We start from the raw sequence: 24,595 nt of genomic DNA on the forward strand, positions 1-24,595 counted from the left end.
ATGGGAGAGGGTCAGAGAGAGAGAATCCCAAGCAGGTTCTGTGATGTCAGCGCACAGCCCAGTGCAGGGCTCAGTCTCACGAACCATGAGATTATGACCTGAGCCGGAATCGAGTTGCATGCTTAACTGACTGAGCCACCCAGGCAGCCCTTATCCCCCCACGTCTAAAAATTTTTTTTTTCAACGTTTATTTATTTTTGGGACAGAGAGAGACAGAGCATGAACGGGGGAGGGGCAGAGAGAGAGGGAGACACAGAATCGGAAACAGGCTCCAGGCTCTGAGCCATCAGCCCAGAGCTTGACGCGGGGCTGGAACTCGCGGACCGCGAGATCGTGACCTGGCTGAAGTCGGACGCTTAACCGACTGCGCCACCCAGGCGCCCCCCCCCCCCACGTTTTAAAGCCAAACTGGGAACACATCAAGTATTTAGTTACACACTCCATTTGTTAAAATCAACGACACATGGTGAGAATCATCCCATATCATTAAAAACTCTTCGGAAATGTTATTTTAAACTGTTTCCAGGGGCACCAAAGCTCTAACCCCCGGTCAGAACTTTGGTGTGCGTTAAAATGTGCTGAGAATGAAATCCAGTTTTCTCCGTGTCCTTGAGTGAGCTGGCCGCCCTCACACTTGCTATGGCCATGCTGGTCCCCATTCAGTTCCTTGACCCCACCAAGTTCTTCCCAGCACGGGGCCTTTGCACGCACTGTCCCCCTCTGGCTGCAACCTCACCCCGGCCCTGGCCTGGCTCACTCCCTCTCAATCTCTTAGGTCATTTCCTCTGAGAGCATTTCTCTGATATTCTTAATCGTAACACTGCCGTTTTCCCTTTATACTGCCTACACAATTTATAATTATCTTCACCATTTTATTATCTGGCCTTCCCACCAGGATGCAAGCTGGAAGAGAGCAGGTATCATCTAGAGCTTGTTCATTTTTGTGTTCCTAGTATTTAGTGTCTATGAAAAAATCCATTTTCGGCACTCAAGAAACATTAAAAGAATTTTTTTTTTGTACCCGTTTATTCAACTTTGAGAGACAGAGAGCGACAGAGCATGAGCAGGGAAGAGGCAGAGAGAGAGACACACAGAATCGGAAGCAGGCTCCAGGTTCTGAGGTGTCAGCACAGAGCCCGACGTGGGGCTCGAACTCACGAACCGCGAGATCATGACCTGAGCTTCCGAAGTCGGACGCTCAACCGACTGAACCACCCAGGCGCCCCAAGAAACATTTTTTTTTCAATATATGAAGTTTATTGTCAAATTGGTTTCCATACAACACCCACCAAAAAACATTTTTGAAAAGGAAGGAAGGAGGGACGGATCATCGTGGGGGGCTCTGCACCTATTCCCAAGATACTGCAATAGCATCTACTGTGCCTATGAAAACTGCCCTCAGCATGACACGGAAACCCCAGCAGGAACTGTCACACGCTTCACATCCTTGCCTTTATTCCTGACCAGTCTGACTGAGTACATTGGGCTCCAAATGCCTTTGATCTGTTTCTACAACTCACAGCTCGTACCACAGGGCTATGGCGTGCTACCACCTAGCATGTTACGAAAACAACTTGCCGCAGAGGGCCGGGAAGAGCAAAAATAATTTTGCAAAAGGAGGACAAATCTGGAGGATTGACACTTCCCAATGTCAAAATTCACTGCATTACCATCATAAGGGCAGACGGAGGGATCAACGTAATAGAAGAAAGGAGAGTTTAGAAATAAACTCCTATATTAGCATCAGGTGATTTTAGACAAAGGGCCATTCAATGGGGAAGGAAGAGTGTCTTCAACAAACGAGATCAGGACAACTGGACAGCCACGTGCAAAAAGAATGAAGTTGGACCCCTACCTCATACCATATACCCAGACTCAAAATACATTAAAGACCTCAAGGGTAGAGGTTCCCTATAAAACTATATACAGATTTCTATAAATAAGACTATGCATTTATAAACAATAAAACTCACAGAAGAAAACATAGGGGTAAATCTTTGTGCCCTTGGATTAGGCAATGGTTTCTTTGATATGACACCAAAAGCTCAAGCAGTTAAAAAAGTGGACTTCATCAAAATTAAAAACTTTGGTGCTTCAAAGGAAACGATCAAGAAAATGAAAAGAAAAACCCCCAGGGGGAGACAATGCTGACAAATCCTATATCTGATGAGGGTTTAGAACTACTGCAACTCAACAGTAGAGACAAATAAACCAGCCTGAAAATGGGCAAAATACGTGAGCAGACATTTCTCCAGAGATGGTATACAAATGATCACTAAGCACATGAAGAGACGCTCAACATCATCAATCATTAAGGAAATGCTAATCAAAACCACAGTGAGATGCCCTTTCACATCCGCCAAGATGACTGTCATTAAAAGACAGGTTAGCAAGTGTTGGGAACGACGTGAAGAAATCAGCACCTTCACATTTTGCTGGTGGGAATGTAAAACAGCGCAGCCTTTTTGGAAATGGGTCTGGCTGGTACTCTAGGTACATACACAAGAGAATTAAAAACACAGGTCCGCACAAAAACATGTACACTAACGTTCATAGTTGTACTTGTGCTAACAGCCGAAAAGTGAAAACACTGCAAATATCCATCAACTGATGAATGGATCAAAATACTAGGATCTATCCATACAATGGACTGTCGTTTAGCCATAAAAGGAATGAGGTATTGGGGCGCCTGGGTGGCTCACTCCGTTAAGCTTTCAACTCTTGGTTTGGGCTCAGGTCACGATCTCACGCTTCTTGGGTTCTAGCCCCACACTGGGCTCCGCGCTGCCGGTGTGGAGCCTGCTTGGAATTCTGTCTCTTTCCCTCTCTCTCTGCCCCTCCCCCGCGCTCTCTCTCAAAATAAATAAATAAGCTAAAAAAAAAAAAAAGAATGAGGCTACAACATGGATGAATCTTGAAAACATGCTGACACTACCCATTGTATGATTCCATTTTTATGAACTGTCTGGAACAGGCAATTCACAGAGATGGGGAAGTAGATTAGTGGTTGTCAGGGAATGGGGGAGGGGTGGGGAAGAGAATGGGGAGTGACTGCAAACAGGCATGGGGTTTCTTTTTGGGGGTGATGACGATGTTCTGAAATCAGCTAGTGGTGATGGCTGTACAACTTTGTGAACATACTAAAAATCACTGAATTGTATATATATATATTTTATTTATTTATTTATTCATTTATTTATTTATTTAAAAAATTTTTTTTAACGTTTATTTATTTTTGAGACGGAGAGAGACAGAGCATGAACAGGGGAGGGGCAGAGAGAGAGGGAGACGCAGAATCTGAAACGGGCTCCAGGCTCTGAGCCATCAGCCCAGAGCCCGACGCGGGGCTCAAACTCACGGACCGCGAGATCATGACCTGAGCCGAAGTCAGACGCTTAACCGACCGAGCCACCCAGGTGCCCCTTTATTTATTTTTTTAATGTTTATTTATTTTTGAGAGATAGAGAGACAGAGACAGAGCGTGAGTGGGGGCGGGGCAGAGAGAGGGAGACACAGAATCCAAAGCAGGCTTCAGGCTCTGAGCTGTCAGCACAGAGCCCGATGTGGGGTTCAAACCCATGGACCGTGCAAGATCATGACCTGAGCCAAAGTCGGACACTGAACCTAGTGAACCACCCAGGCGCCCCTGAATTGTATTATTTTTTTAAAAGGGTGAACTTTATGGCATGTGAATTTTTATCCCAATTAAAAAAAGTAGTTAGCAACAAAGATAGCATATTTCATTGAATCCTGGCTACCACCTATTTTAAGACAGCCTGATTTCAGGGATATTAAAATATATGATATTATATTAATATAATGTTAAATGTCTATCTCAGAATTATGAAATACGGTGATTCACGGAGAGGAGTTCCCAGAGGCTTCAGTTGCAACCACATCAGTACATCACTGGACCAATGGCCCTTTTATTTTTTATTTATTTAAAACATGTTCTTTAATGTTTAGCTTTGGGAGAGAGAGATAGAGAGGCAGAGAGAGCGAGAGACACAGAATCCCAAGCAGGCTCCAGGCTCTGAGCTGTCAGCACTGAGTCCCACAAGGGGGTCGAACTCACGAACTGGGAGATCATGACCTGAGCCAAAGTCAGAGGCTTAACCGACTGAGCCCCCCAGGCGTCCCCCACTGGCTCTTTTAAAGAGGGAGCAACTGTGTGTGGTAAAAAAAGGTCTCACCAATCATAGTCACAAATTCTGTTCACTCCATAAGGGAAACTGTCTAAAAGGTCTTTGTGTTCATTTTGTTCACTTAAAAGAAATTAAAAAAAAAAAAAAAAAAAGAAATTCACCCAAAGTGATTTTGCTCAAGCTGTGAAACCACCAGTGAAACTTTTCTCTGTGCAGGGATGGGGGATGGGGGTGGGGGGGGGCAGACCCCAGGGTGCTGCTAAGGGGGCTCCTGTGTCTGGGGTCTGCCAGCCGCGTGAACTGTGGGGGTGCAGCCGTACCCTGGGGCCCAGGGTCACACGGACACAGGGAACACCGGCACATCCCCCCACTGCGGTGGCCGAGAGGCACACACCCAGGGGGTAAATCAGAGATCTGGGATGGCACACAGGGGCGGAGCCTCAAGAACCCCAGCCCGCCGGAAGGCGCAGGGCAGGAGCGCACAGGACAGACAACATGCTGGAAGGCTGGGTCCCCGTGATGCTGCCCGTGGCCTGTTCAACCCAAGTACACCTGTGGTCAGCCATGTCCAACCCAGCCCCATCACGCGCGAGACGCGGCAGGGAGGAGGGGCCACTCACCGTGCACTTGTGGGGCTTCTCGCCCGTGTGCCGGCGCATGTGCACCACCAGCATGTACTGGGCCTTGAAGGGCTTCTGCTCCCTCGTGCAGGCCTGCCAGCGGCACACGAACTCCTTCTTCTCCCCATGGATGTGCTCGTTGTTGATGTGCTGCGGGAGCAAGCCCATAGGGAGGGGGGGGTGAGCCCAGCCACCCACCCCTGCGGACCCCACCTACAAGGTGCAGATGCCCCACCCAGCAAGACCACCCCCTAGGCGCCAGGCCACGCCTCCTCAGGAGTTCTCATTAGCTGCCATCAACCCAAGATCCACTGGGTGATCTCCTGGTCTCGCTGCATTTCCCAATTCTCTGTCCTCAAAGTGACCACCTATGACGGGCAAAGTCATCCCGCTCACCCCAGGCTGGGCTCTAGGCTCCGGTGGTTATGATGATGCTCCTGAGCTGCAAACAGTAGGCACTAAATAACTGTAGTGAGGCAGTCGTGCACTGTGGTTGGTGCACGAGATGCTTCTCCCAAGCTTGCTCCTATTGTCCCAGGAATTTTTAAATACGCTTTTTTATTCCAATGGAAACATCAATGCATCCTCACCTCTGTCTTTGACAGTAACCTGTGAGATGATGGCTCTGCCCCTTTTGGCCAAGGCCCAGATGGTTCTGTGGCCTCTGAAGGGCCCAGGCAGCAAGGGTGGGTGGAGCTCGATGGGGACCCTGACGGTGGGCTCTGGGCACTGTGTGATGCTGCCCCTGGGACAAAATGCACGGACAGCACGACTGATCTGGAGGTATGGAAAGGGGGAGCCCTGCATCCCAGGGTAGGCGGAGCCAGCAAGCTGCCCTGAGTTGACCCTTTGGATTTTAGTGGTTTGCTTTGATTATTTAACTGAAGGCTGCAGGACTCACTGGAGCAGGGGTATTATTGCCTCTCGGCTTAGGATGTGTGGATATGTGTGGGGCCTCCAGACTTTTATGTCCTTAATCTTTGAGGTGGCTTATTTATCTTGGGGAGTGAAAAAAGGTGGTATAAGTCATTCACACAGTAGTCTGAAAAAGTGTACTGGACCTTGCGTGCTTCCTCTTGCTCTAGGGCTTTTCTCTAAAGGCCACTGGGGAGCCTCCTTGCACCCCCCCCCCCCATCAAGGTCATGTCCTGTCTGTGTGTGGATAGGGCTGGGCTTGCTTCCCCCAAGGGGGACGGGGAGGGTGAGACACTCAGATCTCGGGGACCTGTTCTCTCTAGCCCCAGTGCCTTTCCCCTCTCTTTTCTTGGCTCGTCTTCCAGCCGTCACTGCCTCCCACACACCACAACCTCCAATGCAGCAGCCATTAGCCACCTATGGCTCTTGAGCCCTTCAAATGTGGCTGGTCCCACCGGAGATGGGCTGTTTCAAAGATGGAGAATAAAAAAATAATAATAAGGATGTAAATAAAATATCCCACTAATTTTCGTTTATATTGATGACACATCAAAATGATAATCTTTCAGATATATTGGGTTAAGTAAAATATATTATTCAAATGAACTTCACCTGTTTCCTTCTACTCTTTTTAAACAGTGTGCTCCCAGGTTCACATAAAATTATGTGCGTGGTGGACATTTGTGGTCGGCAGCGTCTTTCTGCCGGACCGTGCTGCTGCAGGTCTTTGCAACCTCTGGGGCTGTCCGAGAACTGAGCATGCGGGCCCTGGCAGCACCTGACCCGGAGAAGACAGAAAAGCGCCGGGCCCACACGCCCCCGAGAAACAGGCCCGACCATCATGCATACAAATGCCCATGTTGGAACAAGTAAAATCTACAGCGCTTTGAACTTCCAGGGAAATCTTATCATATTAGCCTCACTTTCCATTTTTAAAGCCTCTCAAATGATAAAAATGCTTCCTGACAATGCCTTTCATTTTTTTCTTATTGGTTTACTTAGCAACAAATTGTTAATAATCGACTGGGGGCTCCAGCTCGCCCGTGTGCCTGCCACCATCCATCTTCCCAGGGAGCGGAGAGAGAGTCACAGCCGGCAGAGGGGCTGGCTCTCTTTTCATAGGGGGCTTCTCTTTCCAGGGCCAGGCGGAGGTGATCACCTCTGCCCACAGGGACAGTCCTGGGCACAGGCAGAAGGCTGCAGCTGAAGCCCTGCTTCCTCCGACTGCCTGTATCTGAGGAACTCCCTTTCTGCTCTTGGGGGCTGGCTTGCTCACCACTGTGCACACCTCTTATGTCTGCATCTCTGTTCCCCCTCTGCCTACCCCCACTGCCGCCCCACCCGGCCCCTCGTGGTCCCACATGCAGTCCTCTCTCTCTTTCATCTAATCTCCTCTGTCTTACAACTCACAGCCCCAGTGGCCCCTTCTCCATCTCGGAATGGTTTACCCAAAGACGTGGAACAGGTTGAAAAATTATGTTCGAGTTCCAGAAGGGCTTAGGGCAGCCCCATTTCACAGGTGCTATGTCAGCCACGACAGGTTTGCCGGGAAATTCTGATCTCCTGTGTCCTCACACTTTGGGGGTGGGGAGGGCACCCCAAAGAAAAGAAACCCTGGGTATTTGAAAGCAACTGGCATGACAGGAGGAAGCAGAGGGAGAGGGCAGTGTCCTAAATGCGGAGCCCACAGAGCTGCGGAGAAGCAAACCCCTTTGGGATGGCTTCAGGATGTGAGCAGTGTGAATCGACCCCATCCAGCAAACTGACCGGCAGGCTGGTGTGGGGCTCATCGGTACAGACTCTCATTCACCAAGGAGTGTGTGGGTTCGGGGGGGGAGCAGTGTTGGGAGGGTGATTCTTGAAATTAAGCTCTCTTCTGGATGGAGAGGAGAGACACCCGCTCAGGGCTGCTGTGGGGAACAGGGAGGAGGGGGCGGGAGGCTAGCTACCATGCATGAAATGCCATCTGCTAAGTGCTTATGTGGGTATCACACTTAACCTTCACAACTTTGTTGGGTAGGCTTCACCCCCATTACGGGAGGAAAAAAACTGGGGCTCATGGAGGTTAAGTCACTTGTTTGGAACCACTCGGCGAGGTGTGGTGCAGCCAGCCTCTGCTCTCCAAACCTCACAAGTTACCTCTCGACTGCCATCATATGGATGCTGCTGTAAAACAGTTTAGAGTGGGGACCAAGGGACATGACATGAGGGGGCACCCAGGTCCCATGGCCTCTCTGGTGTCCTGAGCAGACAGTACCAGGTATTTCTAAGCAGCCCCCTCTTGATAATGGTATCAACACCCCATCTGTTCTTGTGTACATTGGGTCTCTGTGAATGGTCTCCAAGAGGAAATTACTAATTCCTTCCTCCATGGGAGGACCTTCTTTCAGGTTTCAGGGTCTGTGTTTATAGATGCTCGCTGGTTTAACTAATCTTATTTCCCTCTTTGCACTGGCTGCTAGGAAGCTCAGGGGAAAAAAAAGATATTTATGTGAATTATAGCTCAGAGCACATAGCTTTTTTTTTAAAAAATCCATTCCACACCTGGCTTCATTTATTGTTCCTTTCTCCTTAATTTTCTCATTTACTTACTTTTGTTTTAATCTCTTATACTATGTATGTGTTTGTAGGCCCCCTTTTAGAAGCAGGCACGGCCCAGATAAATAATTAGGTCTCCCACTTGCAGAGGACGTGGCCCCGGCATCTCCTAGAGCCACCTCCCCCAGCCCCTTCTCCCCCGCAGAGGGCCTGAAGTTCTGTCCGCTGGGCGGGCTGCTGGGGCTTAGAGGCTCACGTGCACCAGCTGCTCCTGGGTGTCGTACTCCTTGGTGCAGTCTTCCCAGTGGCAGTTGGTCTCATAGATGATCACTTCGGCCTCTTGCTTACAGTCGTCCCTGTCCAGGTCTTCCTTGAGGTCAGCCAGCTGCTCCTGGGGGAGGAGCAGAGCAACCCACGTGAGCCACGTTCAGCCACCGGGCCCCCACGGAAGGTCACTACTGGCCCTGGGCGGTCTATGCCAAGGACCCTGAGCTGGTATGGGTGTGGAGACGCACACATGCACATGCACGCACACATGAGCACACATGCATGCACTTGTACACACACACGCGTGCATACGTACATGTATGTGCTCAGCCACTTTCTCAGCCACTTTCCTCAGCTAGCTCCCACCCATCCTTCTCCTGTGGCACAGCTGTCCTGGGGCCCCTCCTTCCTCTCCAATGCTGGCTTGTCATCACCAAAGTGTCCCATCACATCCTGGGTCAACCGACTTGGCGAGGAGAACAGGAGAAAGGAGGGCAGTGACTTTCGCTTATGTGGTTTGGTTTCCTCCGGGAGAGCCAGGGTGGACCCGCATGCGATCGCGGTGGGGGCGTTTTCATTTATAGTCTGCACGGGGTCTGCTCCCGCCTGGAGGCAAGAGAACAGCCAACACGCATCTGGCCTGGCCCTTCAGACGACTCACTCTCACACTGTCCCCTCCTTCCAGGACACAGAGCACACCCCGATTCGTGCCCAGGGTTACTGGCATGGTCTCCCAGTGCCCATCCTGTCCTCCCTGCCACAGTCCTAAGACGTGGGCATCTGTGTTCTTGCATCACCGCCAGGAAAATGGGTTCGGGGAGAGGCCACCTTGCTCTCTGCAGGGCACTCAGTGAGTGACAGCCCCCATCTGCACTGGCGTCTCCTCATCAGGACAGGGCCCACGTGTGCCCTGTTCAAGGTGGCAAAAGAAAAGCAGGGGACACAGGGGCAAAGGAAAGGCTGGGAGTGGGAGCGAAGGGGGAGGCACAGACGTGCCAGGCTGGGACAAAAGCCACAGGATGTCAAGGATTCCCCGATACCGCACTGGCTGGCTGGGGCAGGCTCACAGCAAAGCCAGGCAAAGCGGCAGATGTTAGAACGATGGAATGCAGGACTATTCTGTTTTTCCCAAGAGCCTCTGGGGGAAACATTTATAGCCCAGATTAAGGGGGCTGACCTCCCCCACAGTCAGAAGCCCCAACCCCTATGGGCTCTAGAGACCACGAAGCGGAGGCTGTGGCTCGCTCGTGAGCCTCATTACTGATGCTGAGTCCATTTCTGCGAGTGGGGAAATCTGCCTCGTGGCTCCCCGGGCTGGCGGCAGACTCACGCCCCTGACCGACTTTCCACTGGAGCTGCAAAGCTTCCGGTTGCTTCTCAGAGTACCTTCCAGTGAACGCACTTGCCCTGAAAAGGCAAACGATGATGTGCAGCATCCTAAGCTCACGGGCAGCGCTGGGTCCACATTAAAAGGAAGTGCAGGTGCGCCCCTGCCCTGAACCTTTAGCAATGGGGGGGTCGGTGGGGCTGTGGCCCCCTACCCCTGCTCTGCACCGTCAGAAAAACTGCAAACAGGCTTATTATTTCTGTACGTCCCGCTTATTTGAAAGAAGATTTGAAGGAGCTGCCAGGTGGACATGTGAGCGGAAGACGGCGCGGGGGCAGGGGGTGCGCTCGGGGCCTCCAGATGGGGCTGGGCATCATCCTAGCCCACGGTTTTGAGGGCTTAAGCAGAGCGGGGATTCATTATGCCGCATGCCTGCCAAGGGGAAGCACGCCCATCCACCTTGCAAATGAGACAGGTCACTGAATCAGGACCCTGAGTGACATAGTGACAACCTCTTGTGATAAACAGCTTTCCTTCCTCGGACACATTGGAGGAGCCAGGCCAGGTGGGAAGGAGGGCCCTGTGCTGCCTTTCTGGGTTGGAGGGGCGGGGCAGGGGCTCCCCAGGGCTCCGCGTCTGTCCTCACAGTTCCAGCATGTTTATCTCCCCTGGATATGTGCCGTCCTCATCAATTTCAACGGCCCCCGATGATGGCCGACCTCGTGGAAACCATGCATCATGCGGAGATGCTTTGGCGTCAGCGAGGGGAGAAGAATTTGTCACCAACTCCTCTGTTTGCCTGACAATAACAGGACCCAATATTTCATAAAAATTAAGTGCCCAGAGCATGCCCGATGGTTTACAGGTTTGATAAAGGATGGTCTGACAGATGTAGGGAAGACGGGGGACAGGAGGTCCCCTGCATCCTTGGTGTCAAAGCTGGTGATGCTGTAGTAACAGATGGAGACCATGCCACTGTCAGAGGCCTGGGGGGGGGGGGGGCGGGAGGCTCGCCCGCGGGGTCAGCACTCACACCAAGCCCTTCCTTTCCATGACAGGCCTTTGCTGCAAGAACTGGGACCATCAGCCTGCCATCTCGGAGCATCTGAGTAAGTGGCAGGATCTCCAAAGGGACTGGCACAGGGGTTTCAGTCCCACAACAGACCTGGGCTCTGATTTGCTCCCTCCCTCACCTTCCTGCCAACAATCATTTTCCTCGCCTCCCCTCTGTACCGTGCTTCTCGCTCCCTCAGATGTACATCGAGTCATTAGAAATTCCTACTTCATAGTGACTTTGCATCAGGCCCCGTGCAAACCCTACTGACGTGGGGCCGAATCAGCCTCGTCTCCCAAGTGCAGCCTCTCCAAAGCTTTCAGCGCAGTGCAGGCTACAGGCGACATGAGCTAGGAGCTAGGATGGGTGTCTGGGCACATGCGAGTCCTACTAGCCAGGAGAGTCAGAAAAGGTGGAAGTGTCAGTGAAAGGGGTGAGGTGGGGGGTGGAGTTCTAGGGACGGGGAGCAACTGGACAGGGGCCACAGCCATTCAGGGGACAGGAGTGACTGAGTGTGACTGGGGCTTGTGTGAGGGGCTGGGGTGGGGATGGCTGCAGCCCCAGACATCCATCCATCCATCCATCCATCCATCCATCCATCCATCCATCCGTCTGTCTATCCTTCCATCCATCTACCCATCCATCCATCCATCCACTCATCCATCCATCTACCCACTCATCCATCCATCCATCCAACCACTCATCCATCCATCCATCCATCCATCCGTCCGCCTATCCATCCATCCGTCTGTCCATCCATCCATCCATCCATCCATCCATCCATCCATCCATCCACTCATTCATCCATCCATCCATCCATCCATCCATCCGTCCGTCCGTCCGTCCATCCATCCATCCATCTATCCATCCGTCCATCCATCCATCCACTCATCCATCCATCCATCTATCCATCCATCTCTCCATCCTCCATCCATCCATCCATCCATCCATCCATCCGTCCGTCCATCCACTCATCCATCCATCTATCCACTCATCCATCCATCTATCCACTCATCCATCCATCCATCCACTCATCCATCCATCCATCCGTCCGTCCGTCTATCCATCCATCCATCTATCCATCCGTCCATCCATCCATCCACTCATCCATCCATCCATCCATCTATCCATCCATCTCTCCATCCTCCCTCCATCATTCATCCATCCATCCATCCATCCATCCATCTCTCCATCCTCCCTCCATTATCCATCCATCCATCCATCCACTCTTTCATGCAGAATGTGTTTGATGAGCATGTAACGTGCAGGGTGCTGGGCACACAGCTCTGGTCCTCCCTGAGCTCACGGTGTCCCCGCCCTCTCTGGTTCACTCATTCATGCAGGCAGCTGTCCGTTCATCCATTCACCACCAGGGCCAAGGTCCCAGGTCCGCTCACCCAGCTGGAGGACGGCCAGGATAGCCAGTAGGTTACCTGCGTCAGGGTCAGCGGGGAGGCTGGCCGCAGGCCCTCTGCCTCTGTCTTGACCTTGCTGCGCTTATGAATTACGATGGGGTTCACGGTGCTGCTCACAGCCGATTCGCTGTTCTGCTTGTTCTGAGGGAGGGAGCAGGGGAGTCCGTCATACAGGGGCAGGACGGGGACACCCCGAGTTCTGTTTGGGCTTTACCTCAGGGATCCTCCCCACGTAGGATGGGCCAGCACTTCTGTTTGAAGTTTCAGAAGCCAGGTCTCCCGACTTGGTCCTCTGGCTGGGGGGCACAGCACGAGAGAGCCCAGAGCTCGGCTTTCCAACTCCTCCCCCCCCCACCTCCCTGGGAATGGAAAAGAAACCCTCTCTTTGCGAAATGTGGGACACTTCACTCCTGTTTCACCAGCCTCAGCTTCTCAGCCCTCTGGAGCAGGGGGTCTTGAAGCATGAGAGCAGGAGAACAGGGCCGGGCCAGCCCGGGGAGCAGGAAACAAGAGCCTGGTCACAAGAGCTGATAGCTACTGTCTGGGGGGAGGTGCCAGGTGGACACCTGGAGCCCTGGGGTGGAGAGGGAGGGCGTCCTGGAAGAGGGGCTGCTCCAGACAGGGTGGGGTCTTGCCTTCGTCCCAGCACATGCTCACCTCTGGGCTCCGCCCTGCCAGGTGGCTGGCCTGGGAGGTGGCGCGACCTCGAGAACTGTCATCGTGAACGTTAGCCACGATCCGGGTCCCCACGGGGCTCTGCGCCCCCAAGCTCAGGTAGGCGCACAACGACCCGATTAGGCGGCAGGCCCCGCTCCGCGCATGCGTTAGCCCAGGCTGAAAGAGCTTCCAAAGAGTCGGGTTCCAAAACGCAGTCTGGCGGAGTCCACAACTGTGTCCTTCCACGCCCCGATACTGCCTCTAAAGCCATTTCCTCATGTGCAAAATGGGGCTTCATTCAGCAAAAAATAATGGCGCTTACTGTGTGCCTGGCACTGTACCAGCACGCCCTGCCACATCGAAGGCCTGCTGGGGAGCTCAAATAAGATGGCCTTTGGTCAACCTAGGCTCTAAGTACCGAGTACATTGTACTCTGTCTGCCAGAGCCTGAATTCTAGGGTTGCTCTGTCTACTCATTACATTGATAGGATAGGCGACCACAGAATTTATAGGCCAGGCACTTGTCAGCGAAAGTGAGGGTGTCAGGACCCCACCCAGGTCTCCTGATCCAGCATCCGGCCCTTCTGATCCCGTGGCCTATTGCCAGAAGGCATCCCACCAGCCAGACCCGAGCGGGGAGTCCTTCCACAGGTTCCCGGCATGAGACGGCAATGATCAGCTCTCGTGGGGCCCCGGGAACCCGGGGACCCACCTACCTGGGTGGCGTCGCTCAGACAGGTGGCGCTGCCGCTGAGCTGGGTGGGCGTGGCATTGATGGAGGCGAGGGCCATGGGCTGCTGGGCCAGGAAGGTGGGCGAGGGCTGGATCAAGGGCGGGGTGTGTCCGAAGGCTGAGCCCAGGCCCCTCTGCTGGCTCAGGATCTGCTGGTAGGCCACCGGGTTGATGGGGTGGGGGAAGGTGAAGGCTGGGCTGCAAAGGAGAGGAGGCAAGTCATGGAACAGAGTTGGGGGAGGGCGGAGGCTGTTTGGTCAAGACTTCCTGCGCAGAGAGGACCCTGCCAGGGATCGGGAGGGGCGTGTTGCTTATCTTGCGGTCAGCATGGCTTTACCTGGCTCAAGAGCCACCACTGTCTGCCATCTCAGGCCTCACGGGCTGTGCTCGCCTGCAGGCCCCGCCCCACGACCCAGCCTTCACCCCAGGGAGGGGCCAGGCGCCATCTCAGGCCTACACCCCAGCCCTTCACCTCTCTGACGCCTGAGAGGCATCCCCAACCATCTGAGCCCCACGGGGCCCTGAGGCCGCTTCTGATGCCCGCTTGTCCAGGACACGTGCCCTGGGCCCTGCAGCTCGCATCACCCCCTCTCTTCTTCCACTTCTGCTGCACGTCTAGGTTCTTTTATGCCATCTGCATATGAGCCCTCTCTCCAGAACACGATACTGCGGAAATAATGCGGACCTCCAAGGCTAAGCCATATAAGACATGTGGCTTGGGTGGCTCGGTCAGTTGAACATCCAACTCTCGATCTCGGCTCAGGTCATGATCTCAAGGTTCATGGTATGGAGCCCCTCATTGGGGCTTGAGATTCTCTCTCTCTCTCTATCTCTCAAAATAAGTACATAACTTAAAAAGAAAAAGACATGTGGCTTCCTCCTTGCTCTCTCCTGCATCAGTCACTCGGGGTGGGGGTGGGGGAGCCAGCCGCCATGCCGTGAGGAAGCTCAAGCAGCCTTATAGAGAGACTCCCGTAACGTGAAATAAAGGCAAGTCTTCAGGTGCCTTACAGCCCTGGCCGACACCTTCAGCGCAGGCTCGTGAGACCCAGCGCCAAGCCCGTCTCATTTTCTTGACCCCAAGAAACAGTTCGAGATGGTAAATGCTCGTTGTTGCTTTAAACAGCTCAGGTTCGGAGTAATTTGTTTTGTAAAAAAAGACAGCCAACATCCTTGTCACCACTTCGATCTCTGCACGTCCCAGGGCCAGGCTCTCCAGACATTCCTCACACCTCCTGGCCTCCCTGAAGAGGGTTGCAGGGAGGAAATGAGTTGAGTCAAGGTGGTTGGGTCTGAGTCCTTGGAACAGCCATGGGCTGCACGGTGGAGTGGGGGCGGGGTGGGGACAAGGGCGAATGGTGTCAGTGAGGTCTGGGTGTGCCATGCTGTGACCACATCGGGAAGCTGGCTGCCTGCTCGGAGACCTGGCATGGCCCAAGTCGGCGTCACAACCTGCACCACCAATGGCTGTGGCTGCCATAAAACCTTGGGTTTTACGGTTGACTCTTTTGTGCCAGGCCCAGTAAACATACTTTTCACATCAGAGAGTGGGTTTGGGGGATGAGCGGACACAGGAAGATGTACTCGAATGTTGGCACGTTGCGGCATCATCGTGGTCGGTGTGGAATTCAGGGAGCGGTTGCAAGCACACCGACTCACAAATGCAATGTGTCCTGTCTTTCTCCACGGGTCAAAAGCATGGGCCCTCCCCCACGTGGCCCCCAGCCCACCTTCTGGGGCTCGGCTGCCCGCATGCCGGCTGGGCTCACCTGAGGGTGCCTGCTGACAGGTGGCCGTAGGAGCCGCTGGCCGCCGAGCTGCTGCGGGAGTTGTTGATGTAGGCCACCAGCGAGTTGGGTGACGTCCGGATCATCCGCTGCAGATCCAGGCTGGCGTCTGACAGCGGGGAGATGGACAGCGCCCGCTTGCGGCTCAGGCGGGGGGTCACCCGTGGGCTGGAGAAGCGCGACACTGTGGGGACAGCCAACCCCAGGCATCACTGTGCTTGTAGGGGGTAGAATTGGGGAAGGGGGACTGGTGGGGGGGGGACATCGGGAAGAGCCTTTGAGGACGGTGTAATGAGAACCACAGCTGGGGGCTCTTGGGCAAGGGCCCTGGCCTCTCTCCAACTCAGTCTGCTTATCTATAGAATGGGATGGATCCATGCATGACGTGGTGGGGGTGTGAGAAACACAGGTCAGACGCTTGGGGAGAGAATATGTTCGCTGCACATAAGTTAGTGCCTTTACTATTAGTTTTGCAGGGAGCGGGGCTGGATTCAGCAACGCTTAAGGCGTAGCAGCTAAGTGTTGAAGAGCTTGGTGGCCACGAGTTGAACCCACCTGTGAAGCTAGCGCGAGGTCGAGAAACAGGCACGGCCAGCGTCCTTCCAGACCCACCCCAAGGGCAGCCACTACCCTGGCTTCCGGAGTTGCCCGAGGCTTCGAGAACCTGTCACCTTAAACACTCTTCATGCACAGGCACGCACCCCAGCCACCACCCCACCGCTCTCTCTGACGGCCCCTCGCATAAGCTCTCATCCCTCACCGGTAAGGAACTGCGGGAAGGAAGACAGCCTGAACCAGAGGGGGTGCTCCTTGACCCTGGGGTCACACTCTCCCGCCTGGCTCCAGACTGCGCCCCCGCTCCCCAGTCAGGGTTCTGGCTCTCTCCTCTGGACAAACAATGGTCTAGAATAAATGACCTGCCAGTGTCGCCGGGCAACTCCCACATGCTCTGTGTCTGCCCTTTCCAGACCCTCCCTGAGCTCTGGGTTCCTCTCTGTGCAAGGGTCTCCTGGATCTGACCCCTGGGGCTGTGGTGAGGAGTACATTACACAGCAGGGGCACCTAAACGCTTTGCCATGCCCCTGCATTTCTGGATATCGGCACTGACACCTCTTTCTGTGCCCCTTCGGGGGCCTCCAGGTTCCCTTTGGGCTGGAGGGATTGCCTGTAGACAGCTCCAGAGGCCATTGGTGCACACCTCTGCTACACGCAGCCTGCCTCCATGCCTGTGCTCGGCCGTTCCTGGGCTCATGATGCCCGCCTTCTTCCCTTCTGTCTGCTCAGAGCTGCTTAGACCCCACAGGTGCTCCTCCTCCAGGGAGGCGGCAGGTTGCCCTGGCTGCCGGGTTGGTGTGTTGGTGCCTTGTTCCCGCAGCTGTGGGGGCACTAAGGGCAGGGGTGACGGCCTGGGGATCTCTGAGCCCCCATCCCAAGTGCCGGCCAGCCCCTGAGAAGGTTCGGGGCCTATTTGGCCTGTGTGAGTGCATAGAGCCCCCCAGCTACCAACTGCAGAAGCCTCAGCAGAGCCCCTGCCCATGACCTCATGCCCCCAGGTCCCCTGCTGGGCCCTGGGGCACCCATGCCCGGCGCTCCTCTGACCCCTCGCCCTTGACTGGCAAACCCGGGAAGCCCCTTTCCTCCTGGGCCACTGGGAACAGCCTCTGACGGGAGTTGGCCTGATGCCTTTCCATTGTTACCTCCTTCATGACTGAGTCTGGCCTCAAAGCCCCCTGCAGGTTCCCTTCCTCTCCCCCTCCTCCTATTCCCCCCAGCCCACTGCTAGCCTGGGTCATCCCAGGGCCCTTAGCTAATTGCTGTCCCATCCACATTCCTCACTGCAGCCCGAGAGAGCTTTTTAATGTGTAAATTGAATCATGTCCCTGTGCCCCCCTGCCTTAACCTTTCCAAAGCTCCCAGTACTATTAGGAAAAAAGCCCAAATGCTCAGGGTGGCTTTTGCTTGGAGGCCCTGTGGGTGCCCCCTGCCCACCTCTCCAGCTTCATCCTGCCCACCTTCCAGGCTCTGCTCCAGCCACCTCCCAGCTCCCTACTCCTGTCACCTGTCTTCCGGCACAGGGCCTTTGCACATGCCCATTCCTCTGCCTGAAGTGCTCTTCCTTCCTCTCTGTGCTCAGACCTCCACGGGTTATCACTCTCCCAGGGAGAGCACCCTGACATCCTCTGATTGGGAAGTTACCCCCATCCCAAACGGGGGGGGGGTCACGTTGTCAAGTCCGCATGCACCGGTGTGGTTATCTGATTGCTTCTGCCCCTCCCACCTTTATGCATCAGGGACTTGGGTCCTTTCCCCCCACCGTTATATGCATACACATACACATATGCATCCATTCGGTGGTGAGCCCGCGTGGAAGATGGCAAATGTTGAGCCGTGGGCACAGGTGAGGGACAGCAGAATCACAGCCAGGGCAAGTCAATATTTATGCACTGCCTTGAAGGTGCTGGGTACTGTTCTGAGCACTCCAAGGTATTAAGTTGTTTAATCTTTAAAGTATTCAATAGCGTCAACTGCCCTAGAAGGAAGGAAGTATTACTACTGTCATTTTACGAATGACAGAGGCCATGCAGCCAGGGGAAGTGCAGAAGTAGACTTGGAAGTCAGGCAGTTGGCCACCAAAGCACTCAGCACACCGCCTCCGCCCAGGGTAGAGAGAAGACACACCTTGCGGGGAAGGATGTGCTTGGAGGTGGGGGCTGGGGCGGTCAGATGCACATACACACCATGTGGGAACACACAGCTGGGCCACACCAAACCCAACACTTAGTGCTTGTCTTGGAGCACATCACTCAGCCTCCTGAGCCTCTCTTTGCCCATCTGTACAATGGGGGCAGTACAGCTTGGCTTGCAGAGTAATCTCGAGGACACCAGCAAACCACCGAAGTGCTGAAAGCCCAGCAGACCTTCTAAAACGAAACTGAGAATTAACATCGCTTCTTCAGGGGGGAGGAGGACGGCTTTGATGGGCAGGATGAGCGTAAAGCTAATACTGGAGTGAGGGACAGCAAGTCTAGAAAACACAGTTGGGCCACACAGCAGTACGTCTGTCACTACAGCATTCACTCATCTGTCCATTCATCTGGGCTCCTCTAGGCTTCTTTGTTCTTATTTACTGAGTTCACTCCCCGTCGGTCCTCACTTCCAAGGAAAATCAAAGATGCAAACGTGAATCCTCCCAAAGAGCCCTGTCACTTACGAACCGAGTGGCAAATGGAGAGACACGAGGTGGGAGGGACAATCCAACATCCTGTAGACTAAGAAATACACTCATCCTTCTAATGCATGTTCTAAAAAAAGACTTTGCTGCTAATATTTGGATTCCCACCCTCTCACGTGCCCCTAACAAGAGGAAACAGGGCAAATCTGACAGTGATATTCATCTCTGTTATTCCCACCCCTCGAGGGAAATATGTTTATTAATGTGCCTCTTCCCTTGATAAATTACTAAATAGAAAGAAAATCCTGGCACTCATTTCCTGTGGCTTCTCCTGTGATTTATGACCGGGGACTGGCAGAGCTGTTGCGTCCATTCATCTGTGGATGAGCCTGCGCCGATTTCTGTCAGCCGCCGGGGGGGACCGGACACCAGCCGGCCCTCACCCGGGCAGACGCCCCATGTTACCCACTCCTGCTGCCGCTTGCATCTGGATCCTGTTTCAGCCACTACGTCTTTCTTTTGCTCATTCGTGTGTTAGTTCATTCACCCATCAGAGCCTTGTCGTGGTGACGGTATGGCAGGCATCGGGCTGGACGCTTTCGGGGATTGCAAGCAAGGGGGGGACCCTCGGCCCTGCCCTCCTGTGAAGCTCACTGTCCAGGTGAGAGAAGAAAATGGTGCCCAGAGCACTGGGCAGGGCTCCTGGGATTACTAGGTAACTCCAGAGTGCTTGGGGACATCGCTGCTTTCCCTGGGGGCAGCCGGGAAGGGCAGGAGGTTTGAGAACGGGCCCCGGGTGCAGGCAGACCATGTTCTGACCCTGCTTGACTGCTCTGATCTGGGTGACTTTGGGTGAGGCTCTGAACCTCCCTGAGCTGCTTCCTCACCTGGAAGATGGGCCAACAGTATCCACCTCTGGGTTGCTATGGGCTTGTGACCAGCATGTCACCCAAGCTCTGGGGGGGGGGGTGTCCCAAGGACCCAGGAACCTGGAATGAGGGCGGCAGGAGGAAGCAGGGGCTGGCTCCCCAGGACGTGGGCGGGGCAGGCGGGGCACCAGCAGTGGAGAGAGCTGTGTCCCAGCACCACCTCCCAGGAGGCCTTTCTGTGCCAGATGCTGTCCTGAGCGTGGGACTGGGACATGCCTCCCCTGGCGGTGGCAGGACACAGCCTCGTGGCCTGGCTCGTGGGCCCTGGGTCCTCACCGGTTAGGGAGCATCCCTGCACAGCCCAGCCCCGCCCACATACCTTCTGGACTCACTGAGGAAATGCTCTAAGGAAACCCAACTGGAGGACCTCAACCTGCCCCACACTTAGCCGTCTGCAGCCCCCTCACCCTCTCTTATGGGGGGATTGAAAACACCTAGGCTTTGGAGCCCAGAGGCTTGGGGTTGAGACTGGCCGGCACCATTTCCTAGTTCTGTGATGTAGACAAATTTAGGGCTCAGGCTCAGGGCCTCGGCTTCCTCGCCTGTAAAGTGACTTCGTGTCTGTGCCGGTTCACCAGGTGACCCACATACACCACCTAGCCCGGGTCTGCACACAGCAGTCCTGCCCCTCGGGGAACCTGTGGCCTGCTCTCCTCTGCCTCAGTCTCCCTCCTGTCTGCAGGCTGGGCACGGACTCCCGGCCCGACTGGGGCCTCCGGCAGTCCCTCCAGCGGCTCCTCCTGCCTCTCTGTGGTGTGATCAATGTAATTGGTCTCTGAAAACCCCCTTGGACCCGCAGGCAGCATAAAGAACGGGCGTCAGAACGGAGGTGACATCCCAGTCAAATTAGTGTCAATATGACAATAAAATATACAGCTCGGAGGAAATATGGGCTGTAAACAGACAACATTTCAATCGGAAACATTTCAATCTTCTCAGTGTGGTGGGAGGAGGGGTGGGTTGTGGCGGCTCCCACACTGCCTCGCAATCACCAATATTCAACAGCATAAAACAAGAACATTCCATTTTAAGGCCCCGGTGACAACCGGTGAATTCCCCGCCCTCCGGAGAACCAGTAGGCAGAGCGATAGCCTTGGACTCCCTGACCGCTGATCTATTACCTCCCAGCGCAGTATCACTTTCCACTCTTCCTGCTATAAATCAGCCTCCTTTAAGAACAAGAGGCAACGGGCCTCCATCGACCACCAGGAGGCTGAGAGGCCCCTGGCCAGGGAGGGACGCGGGAGATGCCCTTTGTCCAGCCTGCAGCCTGGTCCTGGGACCCGGGAGCAGGGCAGGGCTTGGATTTTCGCTGCTGCGAGAGCCCCGGCAGAGGCCCCCTCTGCCTTCCTGCCTGCCCCACACCACCGTGGGGATCTCCTCGACGCACGCTCAACCCAGATGAGGTTATTTTGGGCTTGACGGAGGCAAGGACACGGACGTCTCCCTCAGAGCATATCTGGTTTCCCATATGAGAAAAAATACAAGGTTCTATTCTAAGGTCTATTTATTTAACCCCAAAAGGTGAATGTGTGAAAAATGCAAGGATTATTACACAGAGCCACCTGTGGAACTTATCAAGCACCACGAGGGCACGACTTGGCATGCTATGCACCATTGTGTATTCCTGGCACATAGGAGGTGCTTAAGAAACACCCCCAGAATGAATGAGAGAGAGAGAGAGAGAGAGAGAGAGAGAGAAGGCTCAGTTTCCTGAACTTCCCACAAAGTCATGAGGCCCCCTGCACCTGCACAGAGCTTACCTGCCATGGTCATGGTTATAGGAGGCTTTCTAACATGAATACATGTATTCTCGGAGAGTCTCAGGACCCTTCCACAGGTGGGTGCTGAGCCTGCACAATTCTGTGACAGTCTGAGCAAAAAGAAGGTCTACACTTCACTGGGTGGACTAAAGCTTCCTGGGAGGGTCTCTCCCCACACCCATGCAGCTGGGACCAGCAGGAGCTGGTGGGTTTTCCCTGCTCCCCAGTTTATAGGAAGGGAGAGGCTGGGGATACTCCAGAGGCTGACCTGAGCTGTGCGCACTGGGGTCTAATAGATGCATGTGAACAACACATCCACTGGGGCATCAGAGCTGAACAGAAATGGCTAAAACATTAAAAAAATTTTTTGATGTTTGTTTTTGAGAAAAAGAGACAGAGCGTGAGCAGGGGAAGGTCAGAGAGCAGGAGACACAGAATCTGAAGCAGGCTCGAACTCACAGGCCGTGAGATCATGACCTGAGCTGAAGTCGGACGCTTAACCGACTGAGCCACCCAGGCGCCCCAGAAATGCCTAAAACATTTTTAGAAGCAGAAGCAAATGTTCTGGTTGTAGTTCAAACTGGCTTGAAAAAAAAAAAAAAAAAAGAACCGTATTAAGTAATGACAGATACAGGATATTGTGTCGGCCTACTCTTAATTTCCTTGGATCGTAAGGGATTGGGACCAAAGGAAAAGAGTCATCTGTTCCTGAAATCCTTTAGGGTTCAGAACCGCGCCCCCCCACCCCCCCACCCCCTGCCAAGCCTCACCCCCAGCCTCAGCAGATCTGGGGTGAGAAACTGATATGCCTGCCCAGGTCCGGGATGGAAACTTCCCTCTATACCCTGAAGACAATCACGTTCCCGGGAGGAGAGGTGGAGAAAGGGTGGTGGGTGGGTGTGATGAGTCCAACGTGAGCGCAGCGCTCTCACGCCCACTGATGAGCTCACCTCCCTTGCTCCTGCTCAGCCCCAGATGCTGCCAAATGCTGAGCGCCCCTGAGAACAAAGCTGCCGTGTTGCCGGCCACCTCCCCAGCTCCCTGCAAAGAGCCGACAGCTGCTTGACCCCGGGTAGTTCCCCAATTAGTTTGCATCTTTCTATCCTAGGTTTTTTGGTGACCACCACTCACTCACTCAGTCACTCTGCAAACACAGAGGCCTGCTCCTTGGCCGCCATGCTCCCGGACCTGGGGAACCCCCCAGTTTGTCAACGGAGAAGCAGCAGCCAGTTACAGCCCCGCCGGTGGGAGGGAGGGAGCGCGAGCAGAGCTGACACGGTTGAGCTGGGGCTGGATCCGGGTGGTGTCTCAGAAGTGGCGGCTGACTGGGGTCCGAACACACGGAGCAGAAGCGAGCTGGTCAAGCCCGCAGGGAGGGGCATTGCAGGCAGAAGGAGCAGAGAAATTGTCTGGGAGGCTTCATTTGGAGCCGGGCGGCGGGGGAGGCAGTGTGCAAGGCGGGGGAGGGGCGGGGAAGACTAGGCTGCAGGGGAAGGCCACTCAAGCCGGGTTATAGAGCCTGAATCTTGCCCTGAGGGTGACGAAAGCCACAGGGATGCAGAATGACGGAGGGGATGAGAAATTACTGCGAGGCAGCCGTGAGGAGCCCGAGCTGAACGGCAGTGCTGGGAAGGTGGCGAATAACAGGACCGCTGCGGGGGGTTGACGACTCAGACGTGGCAGGCCTGGGGCTGGGACGGATGGGAGGCATGGGGCGGTGGCCACGAGGAGTTGTGGCACTAGGCTAAGCACGCGGTGGACAGCGACACAGGCAATCGATAGACAAAACTCCCACAGGAGGGGAAGACGTGAACGAGGGAAAAGGCTAGAAAGACACAGGAAGTAGCGTTGATGGAGTCGCTCCTGCACGCCAGGCACTGGCCAAGTTCACATGCACGACCTTACTCAGTAGTGTGTTTAGTCCAACTGGCATGTGGGGCTAGGAATCACTGTCTGGACCCCATCCGGTGCCCCCGGCTCCCTTGGGTCATCTCCCACGGTGGGGACGCACACAGGCAGTGCTGGCTTAGATGTGTCTGCAGCTCACTGCCCCAACTCCCCTCCCAAGGCCACCCCAAAGGGGAGCACCCACTCTGGCCCGGCTGCTCTAGGCCGAGCTGGAACACGTCTGGCCCAGCAGGCCCTCCCTGAGGCCATGGCTCTTGGGGTGACAGATGTGTGGTGCTGCCTGGAGGCAGTGTGCCCAAGGGAAGAGCCAATGTGTTGGTGATAAACAGCGGGGCTTGAAACCCCAACTCACAGCCTAGGCAAGTCACACGACCCCAGTGTGCTCATCTTAAAGTAGAGATGACAATTCCAGCCTCAGAAGACGGCTGAGGGCAGTCACAGGGGAGAGTGTATGGAAAGGCACAGGATGGAGGTGGCTGTCACACAGGCACAGGGCAGGTGCTCATGTTGGCTGACTCGGCCTCTCCTGCCCTCTGGGGACACCTGCCTGACCAGACCCTCTGCCGTGGTTTGTCTGTGTCTGCCCGCCGTCCAGCTGGCCTGGTGCCGACCACCCTGAGGCCTTGGGAGGCCCTGCGTGGGGGGATGTGACGTTCGGACGTGGCTATTTGAGGACTAGTTGCATTGTACCTGTTGTCTGGTTTCTAATTTTGACAAGTGGCCTGTACACACAGCTTTACTTCAGCCCCACCCTCGCCACCTGCTGACACGCTGCCCGCCTCCCTGTGGGGAGAACCAGAGGGCTATGGAGAGGCACAGGGGTGGGACAGACCCAGGGATCACATTCTGGTGGCATCCCTCAGGCCATGTCAAGGGTGATGGGGCCGTGAGAGCCAGTGTTGGGAGAGGCTCCAGGGCTCTTCCCCAGCCACACGAGGTCGCTCTTGTAAGTGTGAGGCGAGAAGGGCAGAGAGAGACAAGAAGGATCCAGAAGAGGGGAGAGGAGGGAGAAGGCGTGTGTCCTGGAGGAGGCAAGAGCTCAGCCAGGTCTTCGGAAGTGAGGGGCTCAGCGTTGCCCCAGGCAATAAGGGGGAGCTGCAGTGGCTGGTGTGGACAGGAAGTACTGGGGGGACAGGAGGGGGCTGAGGGGTGCAGGGACCCACCCTGAGTCACGCGGCCCGGCAGGTACCAGGCCATCCCTCTCTGGCAGGTCTCCCCGTGGGCCTGCGTGCTCCCTGCCATCGGGGACTGCAAAAGCCGTCCCAGGCAGAGCTGGAGGAGGATAAATGTGCAGAAGCCGCCTGCCCCCCCTGCCCCCTGCCGCTGTGGTTTCTAGCTCCACTGCCTGGCCTGGATCCCTGGGTAT

General features: G+C 54.8%; 1 protein-coding gene across 5 annotated transcripts in view; it reads right to left on the reverse strand.

Moving 5' to 3' along the window:
- Window positions 1-24,595, reverse strand: part of GLI2 (GLI family zinc finger 2) — a 259,507-nt gene that overhangs the window by 9,711 nt on the left and 225,201 nt on the right. For all 5 annotated transcript variants that reach the window (XM_023259244.2, XM_045033636.1, XM_045033635.1 and 2 more), the window contains 5 exons: window positions 15,440-15,641; window positions 13,655-13,868; window positions 12,300-12,422; window positions 8,475-8,609; window positions 4,766-4,915 (listed from right to left, as the gene is read on the reverse strand). In XM_023259244.2, coding sequence (XP_023115012.2) covers window positions 4,766-4,915; window positions 8,475-8,609; window positions 12,300-12,422; window positions 13,655-13,868; window positions 15,440-15,641 — 824 coding nt within the window. The remainder of the gene's footprint in view (window positions 1-4,765; window positions 4,916-8,474; window positions 8,610-12,299; window positions 12,423-13,654; window positions 13,869-15,439; window positions 15,642-24,595) is intronic.

The sequence above is a fragment of the Felis catus genome, chromosome C1 (genome assembly GCF_018350175.1).
Source record: "Felis catus isolate Fca126 chromosome C1, F.catus_Fca126_mat1.0, whole genome shotgun sequence".
NCBI lineage: Eukaryota > Metazoa > Chordata > Mammalia > Carnivora > Felidae > Felis > Felis catus.